The following is a 17,851-nucleotide window of genomic DNA, read 5'->3' as shown; positions in this document are numbered from 1 at the left end:
TAAAAACATACATTAAAAACAGATTATTTTTAATTGTAATAATCAAATTATTATGTCGTACTTTTTAGGTTACCTGCTACAAACTCATGGAACTCGCAACTCGCAACTTGCTCGTGATGATTTGGCTATACCGGACAGCATTGAGTTGTCACGAATCATGATGATAGTAGATGGTTGTGCTTATCATATATTTCGGTCCTAGAGAAAATTACTCGGATAGCCATTATCGTAAACACCCTATACCGGACAGCATTGAGTTGTCACGAATCATGATGATAGTAGATGGTTGTGCTTATCATATATTTCGGTCCTAGGCCGGTATTCATAGTCAAATCTTATTTCAAGATCGTCTCAAGCAATGTCTTAAGATGCTAATACGGCTCTGTGATTGGTTGATGGCATCTTAAGACAGTACTTAAGATGATCTTAAATATAAGATCCGACTGATGAATACCGGCCCTAGAGAAAATTACTCGGATAGCCATTATCGTAAACACCCATAGCCTTAATTAAACAAGGATAAGCAACGCTCATGAGCGTTGCGGGCGTTAAGTGGAACGCACCCTATAACGAGCCTAGCAGTCTAGTATATTAGAAGTCTGTGGTATGAGCACACCTATTCTTCCACCATGCGTTAGTCTATGGTTCATACATTTTTTCCTTCGTATGATCAACAGATTAATTCGGGTGAACTTAGGTTTACTGTTGTCATCTTTTTGCAAAATTTATTTTAATCAAATCTTAATTAATCTTAATTTGTATTTATTAAAATATTTATTAAAATGAACGAAGTAGAAAGTTTGCAACAGAGAGTCGCAGAACTCGAAAACAAGTTGCGCGAAAAGAATAGAGATACGTTAGCAACGAGGAAAAGAATCGAACATATGTCGGATGAAGTGGTGGATTCAAATCCATATAGGTAAATGCCCAAGTATTGATTCTTTTTAATCACATTATTCTAGTATATATTAAATAAACAAAGAAACAGATTTTCTGAATTTTGTAAATTTGCAATTTTATCTACTTTCTCATATCTTTCAGTCGATTGATGGCATTGAAGCGTATGGGTATTGTTGAAAATTATGAGAAGATACGAGAATTAACTATAGCTATAGTTGGAGTTGGTGGTGTTGGTAGTGTAACAGCAGAAATGTTGACGAGATGTGGTATTGGAAAGGTAAATAGTATTTTAATACTATATAATGTTTTTAAATTAATGAAGCACCATTTAATGTTTCAGTTGATATTGTTTGATTACGACAATGTAGAACTTGCAAACATGAACAGGTTATTTTTTCAACCATATCAAGCAGGTCAGAGTAAGGTAGAAGCAGCAGCAAATATTTTACACTATATAAATCCTGATGTGAAGATCGAAATACACAATTATAATATCACAACTGTTGATCATTTTCAAGATTTTTTGAATACAATAAGGTATAAATTTAGAAATAAATTTAATATTAATTAGCTTGTTTTTTACACCTATAGATTTCAATTATACTGATTACCTTTAAAATTGATAGATGTTATGTACAGTTAATTTAAATTTATATACTTTTTTTGCAGTAATTCCAGTTTAAAAAATGGTCCAGTTGATTTATTATTGAGTTGTGTCGACAATTTTGAAGCTCGCATGGCAATTAACACTGCATGTAACGAACTTAATCAAAAATGGTTTGAAAGTGGCGTATCTGAAAATGCAGTGTCTGGTCACATACAGTTTATTGTACCTGGTGAAACGGCTTGTTTTGCAGTAAGATTTTAATTAATATGATTTAAAGAGTTACACCTAATTACAAACACATAATTTTGGGGGATTTTTATAAGATTTTTCTTACAACAAATTGTTGATATAAAAGTATATATATTAAATAAAAGTTATGAATTTTTTTGTTGAAAAATATTGTAGATTAAAGAAGTTACAGCCATGTTAAGGAAACTAGAGGTGTTGCAGTGACCATAATTTTGCCAAATTAATTCATCTGAAATAAAAAAAAAGATTCTATAAGTTTGAATATATCTTATTTGTAAGCAAAGGATTTTTTAAAATAAAAACTTTTATTGAAAAACGATTAAGATCTTGAAAAATCACGTTTCTTCTTAAAACAGCCCCCATTTTGTTTAAAATTATTTTTTCGAAAAATTTTTTGTTCACAAACAAGATATATTCAAATACTAATAGAATCTTTTTAATTTTATGATTTTAGATGAATTGGCTGAAAAAATAATAGTCACCTCACAACATCTCTGGTTTCCTTAACATGGGTGTAACTTTTTTAATATATATTTTTTAATGAAAAAAATTCCTGAGTATTGTTTAATATATGTACTTTTATATCAACAATTTGTTGTTAAGACATTGGTTTTTTTATATTTCATTCTTGGTTTTCTTATATTTTCTTATATTAGTTTTCAGTGAAAAATTTTATTAACCTCTCCCTTGTCCATTATGTCAGAATCCCTTAATGATTATGCTTATAGTGATTATATTTATAATTGGAATTTATAAATATGTTAAATATTTTTTTTTAATTCACGATTTATTAAATATATAATTTTTTTTAATTATAATATTTACTACTTACAAAAAATTAATCATTGTTATCACAAAAAAGCTGACGTGAGTACTCAAAATGCCAAATTTATTAATACTAGACAATACAGATGCGCGCTCCGCGCATTACTTAACTTTTCATTTTTTACTTTTTAAAAATAAATTGCGATAATTGTATAGATAATCTATACAAATTATCATTTGCTAATTCCGCGATGACAATCAACATTGTCACAATTTAACAGTTGTCAAAATTCAATCGCAATGATAGTTATTCTCGCAACATGAAGTAAGCACTGTGAGAAAACCAATCAGCATCGTGGAAAACTATCAACAATAAAATCAGTAACAACTCCTTAAGAGTGTAATAAATTTGCATTTATTCGAAAATTTCTAATATGTAAAAATAACCAATGCTGCAAATGGTCAAATGGGACAGATAACATGTCACTTAGCTAAAAAAAAATTTTTAGTGAAATATTTATTTTTTCGTTACTTGTGCATCGAAAGTGGACCTTTTCTCACTTGTCATTTCACATTCAAGGACATTTCAACACACAGGTAACAAAAAATATTGTGTGCAACATGTATGAATCAGTTTTTGTCCACTCATGCAAGTGGATACACTTGCCTTGCCATATCCCATACTTGCGGGCAATTAATCGACTCATCATACTAGTTGCATAAATATTTATTTTTATATCTGAAAAAAAATTTGGGAATTTTTGCATTTTTATTATATATTAAAAGTGCAAGATATCTGGTCATTCAGTAAAGATTACAAAACTGGTTAAGACTGATTAAGACCTAATTATCTGATTAAACGGACTATTAACCTGCGATCCAATTCATACTCAAAGCACTATGGGCATTATTCCATCTTTATCATTTTGTCTTATTGTTAGTAAACAAAGATAAAATGATACAAAATAACGCTTTGAGCGTGAATCGGATCGCGGCTTTGATCTGTTCTTTATAGCTGCACTGAACTACATTATTAAACTGATGTAATAAATTAAAGTAAGTATTATATAAGTGATAAATAAAATAGGACAAGTATATTTTCTCTCATTCTGACTTATTACAGTTTAGTAGTACAGTTTACCGTAACTATAAAAAGTAGACTATATGTCATAAAATTGACACATTATCAGTTCAAAATTTGCCCAGCACTGGCTACTTTTATTTATGGCTATACCAAAAAAGGTAACTATAAAAAGTAGACTATATGTCGTAAAATTGACACATTATCAGTTCAAAATTTGCCTAGCACTGGCTACTTTTATTTATGACTATACCAAAAAAAGTTTTTAATCATCGATTGAAATTCTATAACTTTTTTACTTCGTTTTTGTTTAATAAAAAATACAAATATCTTTCAAAATACAAATACCTTTTACGAATAATTTATAAGATTAAAAAATGTTTTACATTTGAATTTTACGCCTATTAATTTTACGGACATTGATCCACACAAATCAGAATAAATTATGTCTAATAAATTATTTGCTCTTTATTGGTATTTTGAGACAGTGACTTACTTTGTTTTACGTATACGCATACTTTAGGATTTCAACAACTTAAAAGTTATCTAATCCAGTGGCATGTTTATATTTCAACATTAACATGCTATGGCGCACAGTAGGGTGAGAACGTACCATTAATGCCAAAATTATAAAACTAAAAGATTAACCTTTGTAATAAAATGGAAATGCCTATAAAAAGTTTAGTTTAGTTCTATAGCGAATTTTAAATATAACATTAAAATTCAAAATGGCGGATCATGTATAATGGATACAACATTTCATTGAAATTTTGTAAAAATACATGCATAATAATTGTTAATATTAGTAAATTTAACATTTTTAACAAACAAAGCAAGTTTTTGTCATGTTTTTTTTCTAAAAATATAAATAAATTTTTTTGAATGTCCATTTTTTCAGAAAAAAATTCTCCGATTTTTCTCATTGTCAGTACTATACTTTCTCACATTATACAGCTACATACAATCAACACAGATACAACAAACATATGTATATAAAACATACGCACATTTATTTGTGTGTTTGTGTGTGTGCAGTTTACACACGCACGCACGCACGCGCGCGATTGTAATTAAGTTGCAGATAAGAAAAATCATGTTTATCTTAAATAATTGTTAGGAAATTTTCTTTACATTTATCTCAATATTTTATGCATAAAGGCAATAAGAATGTTAACTGGATTCTGAATAAAAAATAACTTTTTTAAATACTTGGTATAATAAAAAATTTGTATATCTTAAAATAAATGATCTTATTATCTCTTTTAAAAATTCTACAATTATTTTATAAAATTTATTTTGTAATTATTTCATTGTTAAATATAAATTTTCAGTGTGTTCCACCTTTGATTGTAGCATCTAGCATTGATGAGAAAACTTTGAAACGTGAAGGAGTATGCGCTGCATCATTACCTACTACTATGGGTATTATAGCAGGTTTTTTGGTGCAAAACGCTTTAAAGTTCTTATTAAAATTTGGAAAAGTGTCTTATTACTTAGGTTACAATGCTATGGAAGATTATTTTCCTACTATGACTTTGAAACCAAATTCAAATTGTGATGACACACATTGTAAGCAGAGACAAAAAGAATATTTAACAAGACCAGAAATTCAACAGAAAGAAATTATTATTACTGAAGAAAAACCTGTACATGAAGATAACGAATGGGGTATATGCATAAATAAATATAATAGTTACCATTTCTGTTTCAAATACCTTATTTGTATCTTCACATAATGCTCTTAGTTAAATATTTTATTTCTTAATAGGAATTTCCTTGGTTGATGAACAAAGTGATCCTTCAGATGAAAAAATACACATACTATCAACTCCAGGTGTACGACATGCATATACAGTAACAGCATCTACACATGAAACAAATTTGGAAGAACAAACTGTTCCTGAATCAACAGAATTAAGTTTAGAAGAATTAATGGAAGAAATGAAATCAATTTAGAGATAATTTAATATGGACAATGCCACATATTAAAATTTTAAACTTTTATATTTACACAATATCATGTAAATTTTACTGTGTTACACGCATGCACGCGCGCGAAAAAAGAATATATATAAATAAAAAGTTATCGAGCGTCTACTATATTTAGTAAAGCGAACATTTAATACATATTCATTATTGTTTATCATTAGAATACTCGAAATACATCGCTATTTAATTCATTTAGTCATTCACAAATAGTGCTAATAGTTACGCAAAAGTTAGTCACTTTTTCCATTGGACAGACTGTATAATTTGAATTATTTTTTCCTGAAAATATAATGTTAGGGCAGGAGCACAGACTTCTGTAGGCCTATTCTCTAACTTCTTAACGACAATATTACTAGCTAGAGGTATCGTTGCGCAGATATTTTATATGGTAAAAAAGCTGCGCAACGACACTTAATGACATCTATAGTTATCGGTAAGTGGTTACGGAATAGCGGTCCTGCATAACACATAAGAGAATTAATCAGAGATCTTTATCTTTATTCCCTGGGAAGGGAAATAGACGATTTTAATGAATTGATTCTCTTATGCGTTATGCAAAAGGGCGTGTGGCGGCCTTCGAGTTTTAATATTTTAAGGACCCATAAAAAATTAATTTTTTTTCTAAATTTATATTTATTTTGTTTTGTTTGATCTTTGTGCCGAAGTATAATTGTTCATGATGTGATGTTACTGACAGCGAATGATAGTGGGAGCTTTTCAGCAAGTGACACAAATTGACAACAGTATTTCTGTCTTTGATATTCAATGAGAGACAAAGACAAAATTACTGCTGTCAATTTGTGTCTCTTACTGGAAAGCTCCCAATGAATGATGAATGGAATTATTTATTAGTAATTGTACATAACAAGAAAAGAATTATATGTCAAATTTTTCAAAACATAGAGATGGTCCCTCTTCTTCGTATTCTTCTCTCGTTACCAAAAGACTAGGAAATATTGTGTCTTGTGAAAGTTGCTTTCCACCAAGCCACGAGTATGTAATTGGGCTAAAAATTAAAAGAATTTTATCTTTTTATGTTTATAAAATTGGAAGTATTAACGTGAGAAACGTATATAATACTTTTGGGGCAAGTAGACATTCACAGGATATTCAGCTGGAGCTAAACTTCTGATTTCTTTGTAAATTCTGTCTTTAAATCCTGGAAATTTTGCATTACCACCAATAAGAATAATATTGGATAAAAAATGAGGCCATGTTTCTTCACTGCAAGCCTTTATGGAATCCATAATAGCTTCTGAAATACCTATTTGTCGAATACCAACATCTGATGGATGAAATAATATTTCTGGTATCGCAAATCTCTCGTTAGTCAAACGTAAAGTTTGTTGCTCATTAGATGGTTCAGGATCCTTAAGATATCCACGTCGCAGAGTGGTATAATCTGGCAAAACATAATCTTTAACAATAGTATTACTCTCCAATTTACGTTTGGCCAATTCCATATCCTTAAAAAAATCTTGAGATACAAAACAACAATCCTCCTTCACCTGATTAATTACATATGTTTCATCCATAACATGCAGCTGACGATACGATATTATTTCTTTCAAGTAATTTGTCAAAAGTTTGCCACCTACATCTATCCTTCGTATTCCTTCCTTTACCTTTGTATCATTAATATAAGGAATAATGTGCGTAAAACTGTAGCCGCTATCTACTACTATACAGCATTTTACACCAGGATACTCCACTCTATATTTATAACATGAAAGACTCGCTGCATTTATTCTTAGAAGACTGTGACACTCATATTCTTCAAAGAAAATCTCTGTCATAGCCTCTTGGATACTTGAAAAGTTGAATATAGGTTCAGTTACTATTACAGACAGCTGACTTAAGTTAACTGAACAAGATTCTTTTGAAAATATATAGTCCCATACAGTCTTTTGAACATCCCAATTCACTAGATAACCTTTCTGAAACGGTAAGATATAAAACAACCCAGAAGCGTCTCTGCACTCCTCGATTTGATTGCCAACAAAAGGTCTACGCCGTTCACTTTTTGCTTTCATTATACAATTCGGAACTAATCTGAAATATTTTCATCGATTGATAGATAAACACACTATTCATGAATGTAAATATTTGCTTTAATCGAGCATACTTACTTGGGCGTTTCATTGGTTAGACCAGCTTTTGCCGTGTAAGCACCATTATCAAGAATAAAAGTGGAGTTAGTCATAGTTTAAAAAATATAGCAAATAAAATTTTAAATATAATTCTGATATATTTGCTAGTAAGGGCTATTATTAAGGCTCGGATTTTCCAACGGCCGTTGGGCAAATTTGAGTCGACCGTAACACATTCCTCGATTTTCTCGTTCCTCACAGCTCTCTCCACTTCGACGCGTTCGAGTCGGAGTGTCGGAGACACAGTACACTATTGGTCTGTTCTTTCTAGCTGCACTGTTGCACTGGTGCAATAAGTTAGGGTGCGGTCCCATGAAGCGGATTATGCGGAAGCGGAACGAGCGGATCACCAATCGCGAGATCATTCTGATTAAAGACCTATAATCAAAGATTCGCCAATGGCGAACACAATTTTGATTGGTCACTTGAATCACATGGTTTATCCGCCATTGCGTACCCACGCTAGGCAAGGAAGAGGGGAGAGTGCTCTGTGTTGAGCAGTATAGATTAAAGGAATATGTGTCAGAAATTATAAGGTAATTCAATCTCTGCACTCTAGGGTCACTATATTTTGACGATACACTCAGGAAGAACGAGAAAAATTAAATTTGCATCTGTTATATGGCTGCGTACAACTTGGAGCAGGCTCGCATTAGGTTTGTTCTGGTTGCCTACACTTTTACACTTCTACGAAAAGTATAAGTTCTCATTGGCTGGTTAAAAATATAAACCAATAAGAACTTATATTTTTCGTAGAAGTGTAAAAGTGTAGACAACCAGAACAAACCTATTGTTTACTATCTCCACTACTCCAGACCCCAGCCCCAGATCCCAACCCCCGGCCCCAGCCCCCATCCAAATAAACGTGGACATAGCATAGAAGGGACCCAAGAAGTCATGCACATTACCTACGGGATTCATAGATATTTGACTACATAGTTCAGTGTGCACATTTTATGCACATAGAAACGCTGATGGATGAAAACACCTAAAACGACGCGATGACCGCTCTCAGGTTCCTCTCTGGTGTTAGACTGCATCTTGCTGGAAAGCACATAATGAGCCTGTTCGCATTATTAGCACTTTTCGCACTCGACAACTTTGCTTTCTCTTTCTACCATGCTTGCGTATATATTTATCTCGTTTAAAGTGCAAAAAATTTTGGGAATTTCAAGCAACGCGAACAAACCTATGGAGATGGAAAATATGGACAAGTTTCTGTCTTCATTGAAAAAGAATTTTCAGTTAATTGCCTGTAACTTGTTATATTTACAAAATTACAGTAAATATTTTTAATTGAAAATTTATATTTTTTACATTTAATTTTTTAATATGAGATTTCATATTAAAAGAACTTACTGTTTTATATTGAAAGACCTTTTTTAAAAACGGACGAATATTTCGAATAAAAAAAATTATAAAACATTTAAGCCGTTAAATTTATTATTTATAGACATCTTACATATGAATGTTTTAGCTAGAATGAGAATATAAACTTGGATTTTTTTTCAATTCTATTTAACAAAGTTACATACATTAATTAAGATTATAAATGTATTCCGATTCATGTCATGATAATTTTTATTTTATATAGGAATAGGTAACTGTTTTGCAACTAATATCAAGATCTGGTCTATGCTCAGACACCAATTTGCTATATTTTTGGAAACTTTGCACCAATTTTCACCGTGATGAGGTTCGGCAACGATACATCTCTTCTTTACATCTTCTTGCTGCTCTTCCATACCATTCAGTAATTCAAATTTGTAAAAATATGCCCAAGCATCTCCTAAATCTGGGTCTATTTTGACTGTTCTATTGAACCAATCCCTGCACTTTGAAATCTTGTGTTCGCACCAAAATAATCTGCAATGAAAAATCTATGATATTTATATCACTTAAAAAAAAGAGAGAAAAGAGAAGAAAAAAGAAATGAAAGGAAGAAATGTGGAACTAAATATATTTAGAAATACAAAAAATATATATACTTTTAAATTCCAAGTAAACTTTTTAAAAGAAAACTTACTTTGATACTGCCAAAAGAACATGTGGATCGTGTTCGCATTTTTTAGTGGCATCAATACTTTTCGTTTTTCGTTGAGGTCGAGGTTCCATGAAAATTGCCTCTGCCCAAAGTAAACCGGATGTGGGACATTCTTGCAATGCCTTAGCCATCAATGTATTCGCCATATCGCGCGCGCCACCATTTTTCAATTCATTCCGTATAGCTTCTAACCATAATTCCGCGTTTTTAGGATTTTTAAGCCTTGCTTTCTCTAAAACCGAACGCGCTTTAGTCACTTGATTTCTCTTGTGTTCTAATCGCGCTAGCAAACGCCATAAGGGTATCGAATTTGGACACTTTTTGATCTATAAAAAAAAATGTAATTTTTTAAATACTTGCATTATTAAATTAGAACAATTGTGTTATTAAATTAGAAAGAAAATTATTTACCGCTTGATTATATGTTTCTATCGCTTTGTCCAAATGACCTTGCTGTTCTTCAATTTGGCCTTTCATTAGCCACAATTTAGGGAAATCGTCAAAGGCTTCAAGAGCTTCCTTTAATAAATGCAATGCCGCGTCAAGATTATTAAGAGCCCATTCCAATTTGGCACTTTTCATCATCACTCTAGGCGTTGGAGCAGATGCTCTAGCTTTTGCCAATAAACGTCGCGCTCTTTCATATTCCGAATTTTCAGATTCAAGTTTCACTGCTGCCAGCCAAATTTCTTCGGAATTTGGATTAGCTTGAAATGCAAGAGATAAAATACCTCTAGCTGCTGGTACATCACCCTTAAAAAAATTAATGAATTAAAATAAAACGAAATAAAGAGTAAAAAAATAAAATTAAATTAAAATGACGAGACTCACAGCTAGCCACTTTGATTTAGCACCCATGAGCCAAAGCACTTCACTCTTCGGACAATGAGCGACTGCTCTTTGCAACAAAGTTTCCAAAGATTCGCGTGTACCATATGTCTTTTCAAAATAAGCGGCGCGCAACCAAATTGATTTTTTGCTAGGAAATGTTGTTAATGCATATGCATAAACAGCCCTAGCGCATTCCAACGCTCCTTGCTGGGCACACTGCAAGTATTTTTTTAGTATGAATAATCTTCAATTAATATTAGTATTACTTAATTTTCATTATTAATATTGATTATAATATTATAATCACTGCACCAACAATCACTAAGAAATAATTATTAAAAAAATTATTAAAATAAGATTTTAAAACAATAAAATACAAATTAATTCATAATTTTCATATCTAATTTGCATACAGATTTGATTAAAATATGTTTTAAAAACATAATTTTTATTTTATTGGCAGATTCAATTTTTTATTAACTGCAATAATCCTGTATCGTTTCTATTACATACACGCATATACGCGCACACGCATACGCACACATTCATACATTTTATATAAAACTATAAAGAGCCTCACAGTTTCCGCATCTTCCATCCAAGTATGCTTCCTGTCTTCTTCCTCTACTCCAAAACCGATAATGGCTTTAACGATCACTTGACAGCAGTGTACCGCTCCTGCCTTTTCTGCTTCCATAGCTTCTTTGAACCAATGTTCCCTATTGATCTCTACCCCGTTCGCACTCAATGAAGATATAGCACGTTCAATGATCTTCTCCACCATGTGTTTATTTCCGTTCGCTTCTTCCAATTTCGCGGCGGTAGTCCAAATTTGTCTGTCGGTCGGGATATTCTCTCTGGCTTTATTCAACACTTTTCTCGCATTATCATAAGTCTCTAATCTAGCGAGAGCAAGCCATAGGTCCACACTAGTCGGACAGCACTCAACCGCGCGACTAAGCAAGATACGCGCGTCCTCAGGCTCTTCCAGCTCGACAGCCGCTTTCCACAATCGTACCGAGTTTGGGATGTGTTCCAGTGCCTTTCGGTAAACCCGTCGCTTCGCTTTTACTTCCGTCTCCAAGTCTGCGGCCTTTATCCAGATTCTAACGGACGTCGGAATGTGGCGTACTGATTGCGCTATCACTGCTTTTGCTGTGTCCGGCGGTTGTAATCTCGCTGCTTCCAACCATAAGTCCTCAGAAGTAGGATTTACTTCGCATCCTTTCATTATCAAGTTTCTAGCTGCTTGAACCTTTCCAGTCACCTCTTCCAAACGCGCGGACGCGATCCATGCGGGAGGATGATTAGGATTAGTTTCTCTGACAGACTTTAATAATAATCTGGCTTTCTTTATATCACTACAAAAATTAAGAAATTGTATTAAGTATTAATTTATAAAGATTTAAGGGGGCTCTCTAACTTAAAAAGTAGACAAAATTAACGACTTATTACTCATTTACATATATCTTTTCAATAAAGAAGCTTTTAGTATTGCTAGTTTCAAAATAACGACTAAATGTATTTAAAAATAATATCTTTATAACATTGAGAAAAGAAAGAAGAGAAGGAGGGAGAGAGGGGAGGGACAAAGAGAGAGAGAGAGAGAGAGAGAGAGAGAGAGAGAGAGAGAGAGAGAGAGAGATGAAAAATATTGAAAAAGAATTGTTCATAATAATGATTTAAACGTAATATCAAGCTACATTGTCTCGTTTTCATTAATATAGTGTCATATTTCAAGAGAATTGTATATAATTCATGAATATTTTATATTTCACACAAAAACTATACAACTTTATTTTTATAATTTCAAACAATGTTTTTAAATTTTATTCTTGTGTAGTTTTAAAAATTTTTCTTTTTTTTGCGATTAAATTACTTAAAATATTCTTTTCCTCTAAAGACTCTCTCTCTCTCCCTCTCTCTCTCTTTCACTTTCTTCACTGCTATTTTAGAAAGTTATATAAAAAAAATTTTTTTTTAATTAATAATGTCTATATATCAATCATAAATTCATTCTCAAAATTTAATCAAGTCTTTAGATTAAGTGAAAAGAAACTGGAGAACCTCATTATAGTTAAACATGTATAATAATCCTTACTTTATGTCACCACCATAGGTAGGTATCATGCTCTGCAAGTCTGTAAGATATCCTTTTGGATCAACCACAGTTTGGCCTTCTACAGAGTCGGAAACCTGATTCAGCTTGACGTTCATCAATGTGTTTCTGGCCTGTCCAATCTTCCTGAGATCGAGATCTCCCGTAGGAGTTAACATGCCAGGGGTCGCCACACCTGGCATCATAGAGGCTAAACCGCTAGATGGATCAATGCTGGTGGACGTCTCGCCCCCTAAATTTCTTGCCAGGACGGAATCCGGCAACGGAGTGAATTTCTCTGCTCTTGGATTACGCTGTTTACGATTTCTAGCATCTCCCACTTCGGGAACATTCTTCCACTCGTCCTCAGTCACATTGACCAACTCCCTTTTCAAGTCTGAGAACTGTTGTTGAATCTTGGGACGTTCTTGACGATAGCGCTCCAATTCTTCTCTGAGGCGTTTCTCTCGATATTCCTTACGTTTTTCATCCATTCTTTTATCGATAGCTTCGTAAATTGCATCTGCTTCCTCATCATCCTTATCATAAGGATCCTAATTGACATATCAAAATACTATTGTCTATAACATTAATGATATAATTCCTGATAACGAAATGTCAGTAGTCTGCTAACAAATTGCTAACAGATTCGAGCAGATATGACAGTAGCAATCTGCCATGCACTATCAACATATTTCTTTTGTTGTCAGCATGTTGTTCGCAATTATATCGTGTATAGCAGATCAGAATTGTAGCAACCGAATCCACATTTGTTGACAATTTAATGCTTTCACAACTTGATGTCTTTGCTAGCAACTTGTTGGCAATGTTCTGGTCTAAAATAATTTGATTTTGAATTCACGCTGTTGTCATAATACTTTATAGAATTACATAATGTCATCCTATTCTGACAATGCAGAATAATTTTGATGCTGTTATTTTGTTAAAAACACCTGGTTTTAAACTGCTGGCAATGCATTGTGGATTGTTGTCTACAATGTTGCTTCAATTCAATATAGTTGAAGACAAATATAAAGTAAAGTCAACATTATAAATACAAATTTACGCGATTTTACATAAACTTATTTATTTGAACATTAACTGTTTCTGTATTATTGTTATTTGCTAGCAGTTCTGTTGACATAATTTGAAAGTAGACTGGTCGTAGAAAGCAAGCAGAGTTGCAAATTTTGCTTGTTTTCTGCCACCAATTTACTGATACAGCAGATTGGCAGGCTTTGTTATGTTTCTAGTAGCACAATTTGTTAATATCGTCAAATATTACAGCATTAATTTTTCAAAACTCTCAGAAATATTTCAATTAAAAAGTGAAAGACTTTATTAAAGTTGTAAAATATGTCTGCAACATTTCTGAAACAGTTCTACGATAGCATAATGTCCGCGATTAAACTTGAAATTTTGTAGAAAAGTTGTTGAAAGATGAGATACTAAAAAAATCTGCAATTTTTCAAAAAGTTATCAAAATGAAATTTTTTTTTAAATACAACACTCTGGTCGTAATTTTCTAAATATAATTTAAATAACATTCTGAAATACGTTAACTTTATTTCTTAATAAAACAGTTAAAAAAAAATATATATATATATATATACTAAGTGGGCCATGCTATGGCTCGAGCGCCTCGAGTCCTTCCCTCGGCGCGCTTTAATTCGCATAATTTGGAAAATTAATATCTCGATTATTGGCGAACCCTACCCTAACCTAACCTAACCTAACCCATGACAATATTGGACTTTTATGTTCATATTTTATGAACGTTGACCCACATGGTCAGGGACACCCTGTATATAAAAGTTACAATAAAAATTTTATATAAACTATACTTAATGTTTTTATCGTACGTTTTTATTTACATATGTATTTCTGAAACAGCTCTCAAATAGCAAAATACCCATGATTCTTAAACTTAAAATCTTGTAGAAAAGTTGGTGAAAAATTACTTAAAAAATCTAGCTTTTTTATAATATGACCAAAGAAATACTGAAATAGCCGAAATCTTTTTGAAATAAGTATAACACTGACTGCAATTCTCTAAATATAATTTTAAATATTTTATGAAGTAGTTTAATTTTATTTTTTAATAAAGTATTTTAGAATATATATAATAAATTATATTCTTGTACCTTGTATCTTTTATACTTTCCTTTAGAAAATACAAATTTTTCTAAATTAAAAACAAAAGTTAAAACATTATGCACGGCAAATGCAATTTGCTATTCGACATATCATTTTACTATTTACTAATCCGTTAGTATATAGCCATTTCACACAATGCAAATTGCAAATATACAAAATTTTAACTTGATTGTGTACTGTAGATAAGCAAAACATCCAAATTTCTGTTAAAGTCAGTCTATTTAAAATTTGAATACTTGTGACATCTCATAGAAAGTGACACCTTACTCATATATGTTGAAAAGATGCTAGTAGAGTTTTGCATGGTTTAATTATTTGTGCCTAAAACTCTAAAATATTGAAACTAATTATTTTGTTTATATGAATAATAAAGGTCTCAAGAATATTATATTACTTTTTTGCAGCTTAATTGCATAACATAATAAATTTATTCTAGAAACAAAATTTAAGTGTGACATCTCCTAACTCACTAGAGTTTAAAAACATTTTTATTACAATATTTCATGAAAATGTGTTCAGAATTATTGCACATGAAAAATGAAATAATAAAAATGTTAAGTCTTAACTTTTTTGAAAATTTTGTACAATATTGTAGAATAATTGATGCTGCAAATAATCTGATTATAATCAATGGGCAGATTCTTCATATGAAAAGAGTATATGCATTTTAGACAATTCAAAGCTTTTGTATAAATTGTAGATTTAACCATTTTTTTACTCAGTTACTTGCTAAATTTGAAAATTATAACCAAAACAGTTTTAGTATCCATAAAAAAATTTTAGTATCCAGAAAAAAATGTATTTTAACCTTTAGACTGCTGAAAAATAGAGATCAGATAACATTATAAAAAAGTTACAAAAAAGTATACCTATATACTACATCCTATTCAGTCCTTGAAAGATTCTAGGCCATTATAATGGCCATGCTGGCAGTCTAAAGGTTGAACAGGAAAGAGCAAGTTGATTTTCTTTCAATATGTAAATTTTTCTCAATTTTTGTTACATATATTATAGTATTTAAAAAACTGTGTGAACATGACCAATATAAAATCAAGTATTGTATCTTCACTCAAAATTGATGGCATATTCTGCTTAAAACCTACTGGTTTAATCCATAGATTGGAACTAAACAATGTTAACTCTATTTACCTTGCTGAAAAGAGAACCACCGTATCCTGAAAATTCATCATAATTAGAATCGTTCAAGTCTTCTTCGTCTTCTTCCTCTTCTTCTTTTTTTTTTGTACGTTTCGTAGGTGGAGCGTGTCTGTCATCCCTGTATTCAGAACAAGTTATTACATATAATTTGTGTAGTCCACATTCTTTTCTTTATTGTACATAGAATGTAATTCTTTCCTACTCACGAAACATCATTGGCATCACGAGCGGGGCCAATATCTGATCGTGTTGTAAATCCAGTTGCTCTAATGGACAGAAAGTGAGGTTAATAATCCATATTAAGTTTGTTATAATTCACTACATAATTAAAAAATAAATATTAGCAAATATTATACGTCAGTTTAAAACCTACCCTCTACCAACACCGGCGACATATCCTAGGGGTGCCGGAACGCCTAAAAAATGTTTTTTATTTCGCGTATTTAGCGAAACCGAGGGAACCGCCATTTTTAAGTTGGGCTGTTTGTTGTTTATCACGCCTGGATTACATACTTGACTTAATTTGACTTGAATATTAAATGGTTCTCACTCCCTTGGATTTGATAGAGCGTTTCAACTAATCTACAAAATAATTCTTTGTGATTGATTAAGTAATTTAAAAAAGAATGCAAAAAAATAATGTATCAACAACAGTTATGCTTACTTTTTCTTATAGCATTTTCTTCTCCTGGGAAAACTGGTGCAGCACCAGCGCTGCGGTAGATTTCCGCGATGAAAATTCCACTAGCGTATAAGGAGGACCTCCCACGCACACTTTTGCATAACGCATAACATGACTACGGGTGCTTTCCATTTAATGACACAAGTCGACACAAGTGTCGTTCTATCTTGGTTACTCATTGAACATAAAAAAAGATAGAACGATGCTTGTGTCGACTTGTGTTACTAAATGGAAAGCACCCTACGTTTACACGACACCCTTAGGGCCACCGCACAAACTCTTCCATAACGCGTTACGTTACGTTAAGTACTCCATACGAACCTAAGGGCCATCGCACAAACTTTTCCATAACGCGTTACGTTACGTTAAGTACTCCATACAAATCTAAGTTGTACTTAAAATTTAACTTAAATCAACGCACAAAGAAATCCTTAACGTAAGTTCTTAAGTTCTTACGTTAAGGATTTCTTTAGAGCCACCGCACAAGCTTTTTCGTAACACGTTACGTTACGTTAAGTGCTCCATAAGGGCCACCGCACAAGCTTTTTCGTAACACGTTACGTTACGTTAAGTGCTCCATAAATCTAAGTTCGTACTTAAAATTAAACTTACATCAACGCACAAAGAAACTTTTAACGTAAGTTCTTAAGTTCTTACGTTAAGGATTTCTTTGTGCGTTGATTTAAGTTAAATTTTAAGTACAACTTAAGTTCGTATGGAGTACTTAACGTAACGTAACGCGTTATGGAAGAGTTTGTGCGGTGGCCCTAAACCTAAGTTCGTACTTAAAATTAAACTTACATCAACGCACAAAGAAACTTTTAACGTAAGTTCTTAAGTTCTTACGTTAAGAATTTCTTTGTGCGTTGATTTAAGTTAAATTTTAAGTACAACTTAGGTTCGTATGGAGTACTTAACGTAACGTAACGCGTTATGGAAGAGTTTGTGCGGTGGCCCTTATGGAAGAGTTTGTGCGGTGGCCCTAAAGGCCCTCACACATGGACTGCGTTCCGTTTCAACGCATGATGCGCATAATGCATTATTCATCCTTGTTTAACGTTTGACAAACAACAAAGATGAACGATGCATCATGCGTACCATGCGTGAAACGGAACGTACCCATGAATTGACATAACCATA

General features: G+C 32.2%; 3 protein-coding genes across 4 annotated transcripts; 1 reads left to right on the top strand and 2 right to left on the bottom strand.

Moving 5' to 3' along the window:
• The first annotated feature begins 622 nt into the window (after positions 1–622).
• LOC105832214 (ubiquitin-like modifier-activating enzyme 5) lies at positions 623–5,730 on the top strand. Its single transcript, XM_012672997.3, has 6 exons — positions 623–919; positions 1,042–1,177; positions 1,241–1,437; positions 1,570–1,756; positions 4,934–5,270; positions 5,371–5,730. Exons 1-6 carry the CDS (start codon positions 783–785, stop codon positions 5,556–5,558), a joined length of 1,182 nt encoding a protein of 393 aa, XP_012528451.1. The 5' UTR covers positions 623–782; the 3' UTR covers positions 5,559–5,730.
• Positions 5,731–6,204: 474 nt separating this feature from the next.
• On the bottom strand, positions 6,205–7,996 carry LOC105832329 (actin-related protein 6). Its single transcript, XM_012673200.3, has 3 exons — positions 7,721–7,996; positions 6,672–7,643; positions 6,205–6,597 (listed from the first exon to the last, which is right to left on the bottom strand). The coding sequence occupies exons 1-3, from the start codon at positions 7,792–7,794 to the stop codon at positions 6,468–6,470; spliced, it is 1,176 nt and encodes a 391-aa protein (XP_012528654.1). The 5' UTR covers positions 7,795–7,996; the 3' UTR covers positions 6,205–6,467.
• Positions 7,997–9,161: 1,165 nt separating this feature from the next.
• Positions 9,162–16,875, bottom strand: LOC118644936 (pre-mRNA-processing factor 6). 2 transcript variants are annotated; one of them, XM_036284875.1, is made up of 10 exons: positions 16,694–16,875; positions 16,403–16,611; positions 16,236–16,295; positions 16,021–16,147; positions 12,718–13,268; positions 11,197–11,977; positions 10,617–10,832; positions 10,197–10,538; positions 9,768–10,111; positions 9,162–9,607 (listed from the first exon to the last, which is right to left on the bottom strand). In XM_036284875.1, the coding sequence occupies exons 2-10, from the start codon at positions 16,495–16,497 to the stop codon at positions 9,328–9,330; spliced, it is 2,796 nt and encodes a 931-aa protein (XP_036140768.1). In that variant the 5' UTR covers positions 16,498–16,611; positions 16,694–16,875; the 3' UTR covers positions 9,162–9,327. The 2 variants fall into 2 exon arrangements, with proteins under 2 accessions (XP_036140768.1, XP_036140769.1); XM_036284876.1 differs by lacking the exon at positions 16,694–16,875 and having other exon boundaries at positions 16,403–16,687.
• Positions 16,876–17,851: the final 976 nt, after the last annotated feature.

Source organism: Monomorium pharaonis, chromosome 3, assembly GCF_013373865.1.
Source record: "Monomorium pharaonis isolate MP-MQ-018 chromosome 3, ASM1337386v2, whole genome shotgun sequence".
Lineage (NCBI taxonomy): Eukaryota > Metazoa > Arthropoda > Insecta > Hymenoptera > Formicidae > Monomorium > Monomorium pharaonis.
Note: the sequence above shows the minus strand (reverse complement) of the source record. Positions and strands in the feature narration are given on the sequence as shown.

Bases quoted from the DNA above. Each gene is read 5' to 3' on its own strand.
- LOC105832214 (XM_012672997.3), top strand. From the start codon at position 783: ATGAACGAAGTAGAAAGTTTGCAACAGAGAGTCGCAGAACTCGAAAAC. The intron at 1,438-1,569 runs GTATAAATTTAG...CTTTTTTTGCAG, and splicing joins GATTTTTTGAATACAATAAG to TAATTCCAGTTTAAAAAATG. The intron at 1,757-4,933 runs GTAAGATTTTAA...ATAAATTTTCAG, and splicing joins GTGAAACGGCTTGTTTTGCA to TGTGTTCCACCTTTGATTGT.
- LOC105832329 (XM_012673200.3), bottom strand. From the start codon at position 7,794: ATGACTAACTCCACTTTTATTCTTGATAATGGTGCTTACACGGCAAAA. The intron at 7,644-7,720 runs GTAAGTATGCTC...AAAATATTTCAG, and splicing joins CTAACCAATGAAACGCCCAA to ATTAGTTCCGAATTGTATAA. The intron at 6,598-6,671 runs GTATTATATACG...TTTAATTTTTAG, and splicing joins AATGTCTACTTGCCCCAAAA to CCCAATTACATACTCGTGGC.
- LOC118644936 (XM_036284875.1), bottom strand. From the start codon at position 16,497: ATGGCGGTTCCCTCGGTTTCGCTAAATACGCGAAATAAAAAACATTTT. The intron at 13,269-16,020 runs GTAAATAGAGTT...TATGTCAATTAG, and splicing joins GTGGTTCTCTTTTCAGCAAG to GATCCTTATGATAAGGATGA. The intron at 10,112-10,196 runs GTAAATAATTTT...TTTTTTTTATAG, and splicing joins TAGAAACATATAATCAAGCG to ATCAAAAAGTGTCCAAATTC.